The following is a 15,029-nucleotide window of genomic DNA, read 5'->3' on the forward strand; positions in this document are numbered from 1 at the left end:
GAGAGGTGGTCAGTTTTTTGCTTTTAAGTATCAATAAGTTAATATTATTCAAAATGTCAGATAAATCACAGTCTTCATCCTCAGTAATATTGTCACCACAAATAAAGCCATTTTCAAAGAACTGATTGGATAAAAATGTTACCTGCACAAGCGCATCACGGTGATGAGTTTTACTGCTCAGTGGCTCAGCGCTATGGCTAGATTGTGAACTACAATACATGTACAAACTAACCTCAAAATTCAAGACAACCAAGAACGAAAAACAAGATCCAACGTTCTATTCATATTGAAAGCAGATTGTCATTTACAGCTTTTTCTATTATATTTTTGAATTTTATTTGTGATTTAAGATTCAGCGTATCTGCTAGTTTGACTTTTGTGAAAACGAGTTGAGATTTTCCTAAACCTTTGAAAATGGCTTCTATCAACGATGAAAAGTTAAGAATAATGGAAGATGAAATGAACAGGTAAATACAATTATATTTACCATTAAATATTTAGTTGGTTATTTAGTAATTCTACTTATTCAAATTTGTATAAATAATATCTAATTGCTGACTAATGAGAAAGATATAAACATTTTCAACCTAACCTCAATCTTTCATTGCTCAATATAATTGAGCTTTTGAATAAGAATAGGACTAATACACATTTAATAAAGTTAGTTAAGTAATTGTTGATAGGAAGAGGTAATTGCTATCTTCAAATTACCCCCACACATTGACTTATAGTCTTGTATGGGGAATTCCTGTTATTTGTGTATTGTAGCTTAAACATTGTAAATAATTAAAAAATATCGGGGTACCGAGCTTTGCTTGCTATTTATTTATTGATAAACGGAACACAATTCTTCAAAATGATTAGGCAATGACTAATATGGAAAACCCAAAACTGTTTCTTCCCCGAATTTTGATTTATACACTATAATTAGTCCAAAAGTAGATTATGTTCCATACACTTGTATTCAGGTCTAATTTCCAGTCCAAACATTTAAAAAAAGAAAATTTCCAATTTAGATTGTTTACAAACCAAATTGAATAACAAAATAACACTCACTAATCACTTGGAACTGTAAAATAATGATTAACTTTGAAAATTCTGATATACTTTAATTTAGAATGATATACCATGTTATTTTCAGTTATTTTACCTTTCAAACCCTTAAGGTTTCTTCATCTTTCAGGTCGTGTTTATATTTTACAGCTGGCTATACGTCAGTTTATAAATTTCGGGAATGAGATATTTTGATTTTCCACAGACGCACTCGCTCACTCACTTCCATTACCCTTAGACGACGAAAGTCGTCTATGGATAGAGCTGTTTTTGTTAAAGCTGTTTTTCCAAGTATGAATTATCCTTTTAATGTCCTTCAGCAAGTTTTCCCTGGGATGAGACCTAGTGCAATCGAATTTTTATATCATAAACTTACTAAGTTCAAGTTCCAAATTTCATGAGATCCGTTGGAAATAAATAACCATATAAAACCATATAAGTAACCAATAAATATATTCAGATACTGTTCGCTTAATATAATAGGATAGTATTTAACCTTCCGGCAGTCGCGCCCTACTCAATCACAGAAGCAGTCGCGTGTTGCAATTTTTTAACGTCCAATTTTCCAAGTGTTATATACTCTCGTTACTGTCAAAACATAATAATTGATTGTATAATTACTATTCCCATCTCATTGGATTATTTTACGCCTATAAACATTCGGATGATTACTATTTCGTAGCCCAATAAGGTACACCAAGAAAAGTCATCAGTTACTGGTTCGTTTACAGTCCCCGTATACAGTTTTTCCTCATAATATTTATGCACTGTCGCGACTAAATGGCACCTAAAGACTGAACCATTGCTCCGTTGATACTGCAACTCAGTGGAGTGATGGGGAGAAAGTTTTGGAATGCATAGGTGACTCATTCACTGACACCACCCCATTCAATAGTTTTTGCAGCAAAAAACTGACACTTGTGTACTTTTTACAACAGCGCGACTGCCGAAAAATGAACATAAGTTTTATGACTCATTATCACTAAGGGTACGTGCATACAAATGCAGTATAAACTGAATCAATGTTAGCTTATATAATTATATTGATATTTTTCCATATCATTCTAAGGCCGCTGGAGTTCCAAACACCTGGCCGCTCTCTGTGTGCTGTGTATTAGCTCCCTAGATGCAGCCACGTAGCCTTCATTACTTGAAGCTGGATTTCAAGTCTTTTATATAACTTACCTATCCGAAAATGGAGAAGAAATGTTCATAAAACCTTGAATCAAATGAGCATCAATAATTTATAAATTAATATACTCACCTTAGGTTACATATCGATGGTTAAAGGCTCACACAGAAAGCTAAGGAAGTTTGTTTCAAATTTTTGGTTAAAATTATATTACTAATGGGAAAACCAAAGAGAATTTAGGATTCCGGTTATTCAAGTCTTATTGTAGATTTTTTCATCAGGGCTACTCTTGAATATAAATAAAAATTGATAATGGCACTTAGACAAAACATGTTGTGACTTAATAGTTTTGAAACTGGAACTTAGATTTTTATTTTTATTTTCTATTCAGGTCTTTATATTTTATTTTAAATACAAGTAGGCTATTTGTATTTTATGACCAGTTTCATCTTGTTTTTCATCATTCAATGGAACCAAATCAGCAAAGAAAAGTCTTGTTCTATTGGCCTGTAATTTAATAGTTGTATTGGCCGTACCGTTTTGCCATTTAATCTGAGTCTTTAGCCCCTTGACAACTGTATTTCAATATAAAACTTGATGATACAATGTTGAACCTTTGAATGTGTATTCAACCAATGCACGAGTAATCCGTCTATTACATTCATACCGCAAATCCTCTCCTACTATCAGCGTAGCTGATAATATTGTATATTGTGTTCAAACAAAGGTGGATTTCATGTGGTGCAGAATATAGTACGGTACTAACCTATTTACCAGCTGCAATTAACTTAGTCTCAAACAAGTATCAAATCTCCACTATAATATTCTACGTTAATAATTATTTCTAAAAATAGGCATAGACCTATTTATTCTTCTCATTGGGCGGTGTGAATAAAAACGAGTACGACTAGTATTTACTTACAAGTAGAGTAGACAACTGAATTTACAAGAAAGGCAAGTAAATACTTGTAGCGCCACACAGACTACTACGCATCATTTCCTGTTGTGACTTGTTCTGTTTTCGCCGCTAAACGCCGATTGCACGTGAGTGCAATCTACAGCACCAATGACAGTCAGAATACGAAATTTTGAAGCCCAATCTGCTTTGACCTGATCCTTATCTTCAATAGTGCGTGGAAATTTAATCCAATCTTCAGACTTCGACACTATTTTATCCAATACACTTGAAAATGTTCTGCTGACGGTACTTCTTTCAACTCCATGTCGTTGGCAACACCATTTTGGAATCCTGGATCACTAAGGTATCTCAGAAAAATTTCCATCTTTTTCCTTGCAGTTAATCCTCCACCCCTTGCATCAGTGTTTTCATCAAGAAAGTGCGAAGTGAGAAAATCTACGTTTTCGCTCTCAAACCATAATAGTCCCTTAGATAGATCGGGACTTATATCACGCCGGTCTCTATAACGTTTCACACCATGCAGGTTCATAAATGCAGCCATCTCTCATGTACAAGTACGACTGCAAGTCTGGGGTCGGGTTGACTTGCGAATGGATGAGTATCTACTTGCTACAGAAGTATTTACTTGCGTTTATTCACACCAAAATTGGCATTTTCGATGGTTTACTAGCCTCTCAAGTATTTACTCGCGAGTAAGAGTAAATACTTGTTTTAATCACTTCAATTTTGGTGTTTACTTGTCATTCAAGTATTTACTTGTCCTACTCGTTTTTATTCAAACCGCCCATTATATGATTGTGGCTTGGTGCATAAAGTACCAATGTCAATTTTTTTCAGAAATGAGTTTAATACTCTAATATATCACCAATTTCGATTATTTTCAGTTCCAGAAGTGCCATTGTCCTATCTCAAAGCAATAAAAAGTTATACAATTTATACTACCAATGTCATGATAGTCTACCAATTGCCAATGTCAATTTGTCTACCAATCTCAGAGTGCGAAAACTACCAATAAAGACATATGTTTTTAGATTGTCATACTCCGTGCCAGAACTACCAATGTCGACTTCTGCACTTCTAGCACTCGCATTTTCGTATCGAAATGCTGTAGTTCGAAGATACAAGGTGATATTTCAAGCTGATTTCTGAGAATGTTGATATTTTGACATAGGTAGTTCTTGCACCAAGTTATTGCATCAATACAATGATTTAACATATCAGCAGTATTCAGTTGTTAGCTATTCAATATATTGTAATATTTTAAGGATTTTCAATTCTCCGGAGCACATTTAACTGACTGTGTATCAGTATGCAGATATTGGTTAAATGGATAAATATCAGCTGATTGTTTAAAACCCATCTACCATAAATGATAAATGCAACCATATCTACTAGTAAACTTTGTTTAGCGTTAAACGTAGTGTTAGCATATTATATGGCTCTTAATCTTATGTAACTGTTTTGCTCATTGTATATTCATCGTTCTCACCGGCTTCTATAATAATTCATTCAAAATTCTAGCATTACGGTTAAAGGTTAAAGTAAATTATTTAGTATTGTTTGTAATAAAATATGATTGATTTTTAGGTTCGAGGAGGAGATCGGTCTTCCAAATGCTCCGCTAGGCTCTGAGCCATGCCAGGTGATCGGCACGGGAACATATGACCAAGTTCAGAGGCAACTGGACATGGATGGCCCCCTGCCTCCACCTCACATCATACCTCCCCCTCCTCCGCCACCTCCCATGTTCATTCCTCAGCAGGTGCGCATGGGTCCCCCCGGCCCTCCTATGCCTGGAATGGGACCTCGTAAGTTGCCATTCATCATTATTATCTATATAATACTTAGATTTCCACTTTTTTGCTGAATGGAACTTGAATGAAGATGATACTGTACAACTGACGACGTTAGATCAGACACATGTTGGAACTGATCTGGAATTTTGGTGTTTGGTCTTTTATGTTTTGTCATTCACAACTAATCATTCCATTTACAGACAAACTACCATTAGATTAACGAATATGAAACCTTAGATGGTGGAGGTGACGCCATTTATCTACTTGGCTATTGTGCATAATTATATTTCATACTACCGTCTGCTTCCACAGACCATGGCTCCACTACTCACCAAGGGACTGACCAGTTTAACTCATTCGGTATTTTAACAATCAGAGACTCACTTGTAAAACTTTAAATAACATGATAAATGTAGATAATGGGGTGATCCTCAGCCCACACCTTATCTATCATTAAGTGGATGACACTTCTTCAATTAGACAATTTCATCGCAAACTTGACAAGACATTTATTACTTATTCAAATCACAACATGCTTTATATGTGAATAACTTAAGTGACCTTCTCGGAAATAACTTGAGTAATTGTAAATTTCAACATGAACAGTCCAAACCAACTAACGGTTAAAGTCCAAGCAATGGTTAAGTTGAAAAGTTTAATACAAATTCAATATTCAGTTAATATTCATAAAATAATAGTGAAATGGGGAGGAAGAAGTTTTTATAGACAATTCATTGGAGATAATTTTTCACTCCTTACATACACTACTTGTACTATTCATGTGTTCTAAGGTAATTAGACATGTATTTTTCAAACTAAGTGTAAAATAATTCTTTACCTTATTGTGTGCTCAAAAGTTATCTTCTTTGTTACACCTGTTTTACTCAACTCCTGGTTCTTGTGATTGACAAACTGGAAACTCCATTTTTCAACAGATTGAAATACCTACCAAGGAAGCAGAAAAAGATTAAACGCAGAGTATAATCATGTTGAATATTTTTTTCAAGAATGCTCTCATCTTTTTTAATTGTAAAAGTTCATAATATTATCACTAAGTCATTTTTTATGAAAATTGTAATGATGCCAAGAAATTGTGACTAATCAGGGACATATACTGGAAAATACTAGGGATACATAGGCCTACAGGAATAGAAACAGGGAATGGTAGCCGTGGCAGATACACCACGTATGAAAGACCCCAATTATATACTTTCACCGGTTATTCATTCGAACCTACTAGAGGAATGATGTGATTGAAGGGCTTGAAGGTATTGAATTGAAAAAAGTTACGTGAATTCAAATGGACCCAATTGACGCATGATTAACTTGTTGTCACTTCAAGAACGCACAAGAATTGAGATTCGGAGTTAGTTTTGTTCAATTACTGGAGTTAGTTCTGTTCAATTACTCATTTATAAAAATCTTTTCAAAGTCACTGTCACAAATCATTTGTATAGGAGTGGAATTACTTGTATAATTATGGAATTACTTAATAATATTGACGTATCACGATTCGTGCACTGGTCAGAAACAAGGCTCTTGCAACTAACAAACTCTACCATCTTATTAGTTTATTTATTCTTAATTAATTATTGACGTGTATGTTACAGCAATGCCGGACCAGCGACCAGGCCACCCCGGGATGAACTTTGTGCCCGGTCCGGGCCCGGGTCCGATGGGGCCGTTCGGTGGCCCGATGGGCCCGGGACCAATGGGCTTCCGGCACCCAGGGCCGCCTCACATGGGCCCCCCTGGCATGATGCCCCCTGGCCCCATGTGTCCGCCCGGCCCGCCCAGACATCCTGGGCACATGCCGCCGCCACATGGCTTTCCCATGGGGCCCATGTCTGCTGCGCCACCCATCATGGCCCCGCCCATGATCAGTCCTGCCGAGTACAAGTCGCCAAGTGTCATAAAAAGCAAACCCGTCCCTGCTAAAGTCGTTGTCAGGTAAAACACAGTTATATCTATTCAATCTATTTAAGGTCGCTTTCTCCAAAATAGTTGAATTCCTAGTTTAAACCATCAGCTGACTCAATTGAAACACATCATAGTAAATGCAATCATTCAATGATTGAACGAGTTTAATAGTTGAACCAACTCTGGAGAAAGCGACCTTCAAGTAGTATATTCTCTTCATTGATTAATTTGTGTTTTTTTTTTGTTTTTAATTTGTTGCATTCAACTGTCTTGAGGTACTTTAGTTTTCTATGTCTTTCTAAGATAATTTATATTTATTTATAATTGAAACTTGTCTTGTGTCCTTAAAGTGGATTGCCACATATCAGTATCAGTAACATGTATGGTGCGGTGAAAATATTATTTCTATGAGTTCTTATGGGACTATTCATACTCGCCTGGCAGGGATCAGTGGCAATAGTCCCATTGCAACTCATAGAAATAATATTTTCACCGCACCATACAACATGTTCACTGATACTGATATGTGGCAATCGCCTTTAGTCCACTTGCCACCCTGGCCTACAGCTACAAATTTTTGGGGTATTACAACCAACATTTCTAAGTTTGAAATTTTTCATGCAGGTTAGAATTATTCTTAAAAACTTTAAAATTATGAAAATAGCTTTCTTCAGTTGTGTTCATCTGTTATATTCAATTCAATTGATATTGAAATAGTCAATTATACCTCTTTTTCATTGTAATAAACAATTCAATTTGGTATGCAACTATCAAAACCAGTAGATTAATTACACAGTTCAAAATAGTAGTAACTTGATAAATAATCTTAAATTACATTGAGAAAGTTTATTGTTCAGTCTGTAAACAGATGATTTATTGCTGATTGATTCTAAATGATTATTATTATTTTGATGGCCAAGTAAGCTCGTTTAAATTACTGTAAATACTGAAGTATATGAATCTTGAATAATAATTCAAGTGCAGTCGAAATACTGCTGTTTATTCTTTTCAGTCCTGTTGTATTTATTGAGTTTATAGTTCAGCCTGTCTGCAGAAGTCAATTCATTGCATATTAATGTTTAATAATAATAAATTCCAACTCTCTCGTACAATAATTGCCGGTTGCACAACAGCCGGATAAATTTTAACCGTGATTAATTCCACGAGAACTAATCAGAGAAGCCGTCTTTTCAAAAACGCCTTCTCTGATTGGTTCTCGTGGAATTAATCATGATTTAAATTTAACCGGCTGTTGTGCAACCGGGCCTAAGTCTTACGCCCAAGTGTTTTCATTTTCATGGATTGAACATTTATTTTCTCAATTATCAATTTATTGATTCACATTCAAGTCACAAGTATTTGACAAGTTGTCAAAACTTTAAATTTTATTTCAATATTTTCAAATATTTACAGAACCAACATTTTGACTTTGAATGTATTCTTCTCGTTTTGCAGTGCCACACCAAAATTGTACATATCTAAGAAGCCAACAACAGACAGCAATGGGTCGGCACCAGTGATTGGAGTCTCCGAAATGCCACGTATTGAGCCATCTTCCGACGACGTGATGAAAAAGGCGGCAAAAAAGCACACGCCGCAGAAGCCTGGAGGAGTTGTGGCGAAAGAAATGGCAGAAAAAGTGAAAGCCAGCGCCATTGTCTCCATCTCAACAGATGCGAGTGCTGCAACTGCAAATGCCAGCAACACACAAACCAGCAAAAAGAAAGACAAAAAGAGTAAAAAGTTCATTAGGACTGCTGGAGGCAACTCGTGGGAGGATTCTTCGCTCTGCGAATGGGAAGAAGGTAGTTTTTATCAATTCATTTTTATATTATTTATTATGATTTTTGAATCTCACGTTATTAGCTTATTACCTTTAAATAAATATAGGGTGCTTCGAAAAGAATGACCCAATTTTAAACAGTTATATTTATTTTGAAAAATGGTGCACACAAACCAATTTTACATCAAATTACTCACAGAAGTATCGAGTTTATGATGATGTATTATAAGTGTTCTATGTGCCGTCCTTTTGAGGCTCGGACGACATCTAGACGGTAGCCGAATTCATCGAAGACTGTTCGCAAGATGTCTTCTCGGACTGTAGCTTCTGCATAAGCTATCATGGTTTTTAGCCCCTCAATATCAATTGCTAAGGGAGGAACACAAATACGACCTTTAACGTTGTTCACAAAATACAAATACGCACACAAATACGATCTTTAACGTTGTTCCTCCCTTAGCACTTGATATTGAGGAACTAAAAACCAGTTTAACTGTTGCAGTAGCTACAGTCCGAGAAGACAGAAGATATCTTGCGAACAGTCTGGGATGAATTTGGCCACCGTCTAGATGTCGTCCGAGCCTCAAAAAGAGGGCACATAGAACACTTATAATACATCATCATAAATTCAATACTTTGAGTAATTTAATGTAGGATTGGTTTGTGCACCATTTTAAAAAATAAATATAACTGTTTAAAATTGGGTCATTCTTAACACCCGGTATTTTGAAAAATCGTGGATTGGAGCAGGCATCTTCTAAAACTAATAATAAAATTAACACTGAAAAGTTATAAATAATCATCCCCGAATATCCTAAATCTTTGGCAGTTTCCATTATTGGCGTTTGGCGTAATGGAATTTGAAAACATTAAACTGCAGAAGTCTTGATATGATACTTTATCATTTGAAGTTCCTATTCAATATATGTAATAATGGCTCTATTGACTTCCAATTCATCTTCACATCTTAGCTTTCCTCCTAAACTGTATTACAATTATAAGTCATAATCTAAATTCCATTATTAATCGGAGTTCTAGAAAGCTACATCAACCTATTTTGTTGGAAAGAATAAAGTTTCCACTAACTGCCTAGTTTAGTCTAACAATGTATTACATTTTAACAAGTCATCTCATTTCACCTTTATCACTCACCTCCTCTCTGATTTAAATGCTTGTAGACCGATTAGAAGATTTAGTGGTAGTATAACTTTTTGTCTACATAACGGACCTAATTCAGTTTACGCAAATTTTGTTTCATTTTTTGAACAATTGTAAATTGTTCCAATGAGCCCATATCTTTTGTACTTCAAAAAAATAGTACACATATTTTTAGTGCATGTATATAGTTAGTAGTTATACATTTTCTAGACGCAAGTATGAAGCAGTTATGAGCAGTTTTCATGATACATTAGTTCCCGGTTCTACCAAGCTCGGTCAAGGCATTTGAACATGGTCAAATCAGGTACGGTTTACAACGAGTATACTGGAACATATTATTTCTATGGAGATAGTTACTATCGATAATTCTAGTGCACACTTGTAAAACGTACCCGGCTTTGCCATGCTTGGTGAAATCGGCAATAAGAATTTCGTCTCTTGAAGTTAGTTGCTATCTAATCACTCATCATTATCAGTTAAAATTTTATTGATTATTTCAATTCTGTGATACAGATGTTCATTTTGGAAATAATTCAATGGCTAATCTTATCCTCAGTTTTATTTGTAACGGAATTTTACACGATGAGCGTTTGATGTGGAATTGATCCCATCTTTTCCACTAACAGAGAAAGCACTGAGAGCAATCATAAGTGATAATTATGTTATAAAACTAGACCAAAAAAGTAATTCTAGTGAGCAGTTGATAAATTAAATGATTACATAATTATTTTTCGAATTATGTGATTAAATACCAATGAGTATCATTGTCATTCATCTATGCTGTAGTGATTGTCTATCTTGTGAATTTGATCACTGTGAGATTGGTAGTTAGATCTCTGTGTCTGAAGCAATAAATTCATTTGTGTGGAGAATATTGCAAAGTTCATGGTTAATTAGAGGCCAGGGTTCTGAGCACGTAATTGATATCGATCATTAATTCTTAATTGTTTTCATATAGAACATGATTTTTATTAATATATTCAATAAGACCTACTCCAATCAGGCCTGAACCTTGTGTAACAACATCTCTTTCATTGAGTTTTATTTGGTTAGTTCTACTGGCCATAGAATTTAAATTCAGAATGCAACTCGAGTAAAGAAGAAGAATGATATACAATGAATATTTTAAAGGCATATTCTACAAATTGAATATTGTACAGAAGTTCTTTTGTAACCTAATCTTTGTCTGAAGCTCTACTTGTTGATTCCGATCGAGCCAATCTGTGATTGGCCGTTTTTCGTCTTCACACACATCGATTTGTCGCCGGCACGATACCTAGAATGTCCGTCGATTGACCGATTGTCGATACGCCAACCCATTCAGCCAATTGGAGGACATTTGGGTATAGTGTCGGTGTCGTGTCGGCGAAAACTCGGTGTGTATGAAAATGGCCATTGAACTGAGATCTGAAAATACAAATAATCAACTGACTGAATCTGATTTTCTGTAGCCTACCGAAGTGATACTGTTGATTTTCTAATTTTGATTTATTTCTTTATTTCAGACGACTTCCGGCTATTTTGTGGTGATTTAGGGAACGATGTGACTGATGAAGTGTTGAATAGGGCTTTCAGTAAATATCCTTCTTTTTTGAAAGCGAAAGTGGTGCGTGATAAAAGGACAAACAAAACAAAGGGATTCGGATTTGTTAGTTTTAAAGATCCTCAAGACTTCATTCGAGCGACCAAGGAAATGAATGGTAAGTGCATCTTTTTCATAAATAATATTTGCTAAGGGCTGAATACTTGATAAATTTGTGTTTCCATATTGGTCTTAGCTCTCTTATTGTCTTAATAAGCCATAATCCATCCATCTCATAATAATCACATCTCAACTTTTTGGTGAGTATTACTCTTATTCATCTGCAAATTAGAAATCCAAAAGTTTAAAAAAGGGGACTTTTATTTCAGATCGCATTTTTTATAATTTCCTTCTTTTCCTTTACTATCAATTTTAACAAGAAGATGAGATTAATGTGATCTAACCGTCATAGTCTTGCATCGTTGTTCAATATATTCACCCTTATTTTTCCAAGTAAATTTTCTCCTCACTCCTCCAAATTCCCTAATTTTCCCTTTATCTGCTAAATCCTACTTCTTTGAAATAAATTACTCTCCATTAGGCTCAAATTGAAACCATTCTTAGTGTCATCTATTCAAACATGTTGATTCACATCTGCTGATATAGTCAGTGATAGTGACTGATTTAGGTAAGTTAGTCGCTAATAATCAGTTTGAGTGGTAAAAAGTCGGTAAGCCTTTTCATGAACAAATTAGAATGTGAGCATTGGAGGAGCACACTCTGATTGTTGAGCGCATGAAACGTATTGTGATATCGATAATTCAAGTCTTGAGTATTTGCATCAGCTCCATCCTTTCCACTTATATTTTATAAGCTCTAACGGCTCAATCAAATGAAAGCTTTCAATTATTACGTTTATTCTACCTTTTATTTGAAGTTCACTCAACATATTTATTGAGTAACTAAAGTTATTAGATCGATTTAAATTGAAATAATTGAGATAATTGAAATTGTCAAACACTTATCGATTTTGTTAACCACTTAATTTCAATTTGTATTTTTCAACATGGAAAAGTACTACAACACAACTGTAATGTTGTATTAGTTTTATGTGATGTAATACTGAGTTAGTTTTAGTGTAATGCTGAGGAGTTTTTCAACTGATCCTTGAGGCAGTCCAAAATCGGATGTGAATTTAATGTCAGTTCGGCTATTTAAAGTTAGATATTGTTTTCCATTTGATAAGTAGCTTGCAAATAAATTGTTTACGGACCCTCTAATTCCAGATTTATTCAGCTTATCTAGTAGTAATTTGTGTGGGATAGTGTCAAAAGCCTTAGATAAGTCCATAAAGACAGCTAGAGTTTTTTTATTTTTATTGAAGTTGTTGCACACAATTTTATTAAGGTGAATTACTGCATCTTTAGTAGACTTTTTGGCTTGGAAACCATATTGGTTATCACTATTATATTCTCCTTATCAAGAAAACTCATTAACCTCAATTTTATTTGTAACGGAATTTTACACGATGAGCGTTTGATGTGGAATTGATCCCATCTTTTCCACTAACAGAGAAAGCACTGAGAGCAATCATAAGTGATAATTATGTTATAAAACTAGACCAAAAAAGTAATTCTAGTGAGCAGTTGATAAATTAAATGATACATTTAATACATAATTATTTTCGAATTATGTGATTAAATACCAATGAGTATCATTGTCATTCATCTATGCTGTAGTGATTGTCTATCTTGTGAATTTGATCACTGTGAGATTGGTAGTTAGATCTCTGTGTCTGAAGCAATAAATTCATTTGTGTGGAGAATATTGCAAAGTTCATGGTTAATTAGAGGCCAGGGTTCTGAGCACGTAATTGATATCGATCATTAATTCTTAATTGTTTTCATATAGAACATGATTTTTATTAATATATTCAATAAGACCTACTCCAATCAGGCCTGAACCTTGTGTAACAACATCTCTTTCATTGAGTTTTATTTGGTTAGTTCTACTGGCCATAGAATTTAAATTCAGAATGCAACTCGAGTAAAGAAGAAGAATGATATACAATGAATATTTTAAAGGAATATTCTACAAATTGAATATTGTACAGAAGTTCTTTTGTAACCTAATCTTTGTCTGAAGCTCTACTTGTTGATTCCGATCGAGCCAATCTGTGATTGGCCGTTTTTCGTCTTCACACACATCGATTTGTCGCCGGCACGATACCTAGAATGTCCGTCGATTGACCGATTGTCGATACGCCAACCCATTCAGCCAATTGGAGGACATTTGGGTATAGTGTCGGTGTCGTGTCGGCGAAAACTCGGTGTGTATGAAAATGGCCATTGAACTGAGATCTGAAAATACAAATAATCAACTGACTGAATCTGATTTTCTGTAGCCTACCGAAGTGATACTGTTGATTTTCTAATTTTGATTTATTTCTTTATTTCAGACGACTTCCGGCTATTTTGTGGTGATTTAGGGAACGATGTGACTGATGAAGTGTTGAATAGGGCTTTCAGTAAATATCCTTCTTTTTTGAAAGCGAAAGTGGTGCGTGATAAAAGGACAAACAAAACAAAGGGATTCGGATTTGTTAGTTTTAAAGATCCTCAAGACTTCATTCGAGCGACCAAGGAAATGAATGGTAAGTGCATCTTTTTCATAAATAATATTTGCTAAGGGCTGAATACTTGATAAATTTGTGTTTCCATATTGGTCTTAGCTCTCTTATTGTCTTAATAAGCCATAATCCATCCATCTCATAATAATCACATCTCAACTTTTTGGTGAGTATTACTCTTATTCATCTGCAAATTAGAAATCCAAAAGTTTAAAAAAGGGGACTTTTATTTCAGATCGCATTTTTTATAATTTCCTTCTTTTCCTTTACTATCAATTTTAACAAGAAGATGAGATTAATGTGATCTAACCGTCATAGTCTTGCATCGTTGTTCAATATATTCACCCTTATTTTTCCAAGTAAATTTTCTCCTCACTCCTCCAAATTCCCTAATTTTCCCTTTATCTGCTAAATCCTACTTCTTTGAAATAAATTACTCTCCATTAGGCTCAAATTGAAACCATTCTTAGTGTCATCTATTCAAACATGTTGATTCACATCTGCTGATATAGTCAGTGATAGTGACTGATTTAGGTAAGTTAGTCGCTAATAATCAGTTTGAGTGGTAAAAAGTCGGTAAGCCTTTTCATGAACAAATTAGAATGTGAGCATTGGAGGAGCACACTCTGATTGTTGAGCGCATGAAACGTATTGTGATATCGATAATTCAAGTCTTGAGTATTTGCATCAGCTCCATCCTTTCCACTTATATTTTATAAGCTCTAACGGCTCAATCAAATGAAAGCTTTCAATTATTACGTTTATTCTACCTTTTATTTGAAGTTCACTCAACATATTTATTGAGTAACTAAAGTTATTAGATCGATTTAAATTGAAATAATTGAGATAATTGAAATTGTCAAACACTTATCGATTTTGTTAACCACTTAATTTCAATTTGTATTTTTCAACATGGAAAAGTACTACAACACAACTGTAATGTTGTATTAGTTTTATGTGATGTAATACTGAGTTAGTTTTAGTGTAATGCTGAGGAGTTTTTCACGCTGCTCAAGCTTCACTCAACTTAGTGACTGTAGCACCTTATGGGATCGCTAGAATCAGCTATGTTATTTGAATTTTAAAAAGAAAATACTATAGCAGTCTTGACAGATTT

The 15,029-nt window shown here is 34.6% G+C and overlaps 1 protein-coding gene across 1 annotated transcript in view; it reads left to right on the forward strand.

Moving 5' to 3' along the window:
• Nucleotides 1–209: 209 nt before the first annotated feature.
• The window catches only part of LOC111043257 (RNA-binding protein 42), a 40,589-nt gene continuing 25,769 nt past the window's right edge, over nt 210–15,029 (forward strand). The window contains exons 1-5 of the mRNA XM_022328163.2: nt 210–467; nt 4,692–4,912; nt 6,511–6,850; nt 8,276–8,625; nt 11,267–11,461. Of these exons, the coding sequence (XP_022183855.1) occupies nt 415–467; nt 4,692–4,912; nt 6,511–6,850; nt 8,276–8,625; nt 11,267–11,461 (1,159 nt within the window). The 5' untranslated portion in view covers nt 210–414. The remainder of the gene's footprint in view (nt 468–4,691; nt 4,913–6,510; nt 6,851–8,275; nt 8,626–11,266; nt 11,462–15,029) is intronic.

Source organism: Nilaparvata lugens, chromosome 5, assembly GCF_014356525.2.
Source record: "Nilaparvata lugens isolate BPH chromosome 5, ASM1435652v1, whole genome shotgun sequence".
Taxonomy (NCBI): domain Eukaryota; kingdom Metazoa; phylum Arthropoda; class Insecta; order Hemiptera; family Delphacidae; genus Nilaparvata; species Nilaparvata lugens.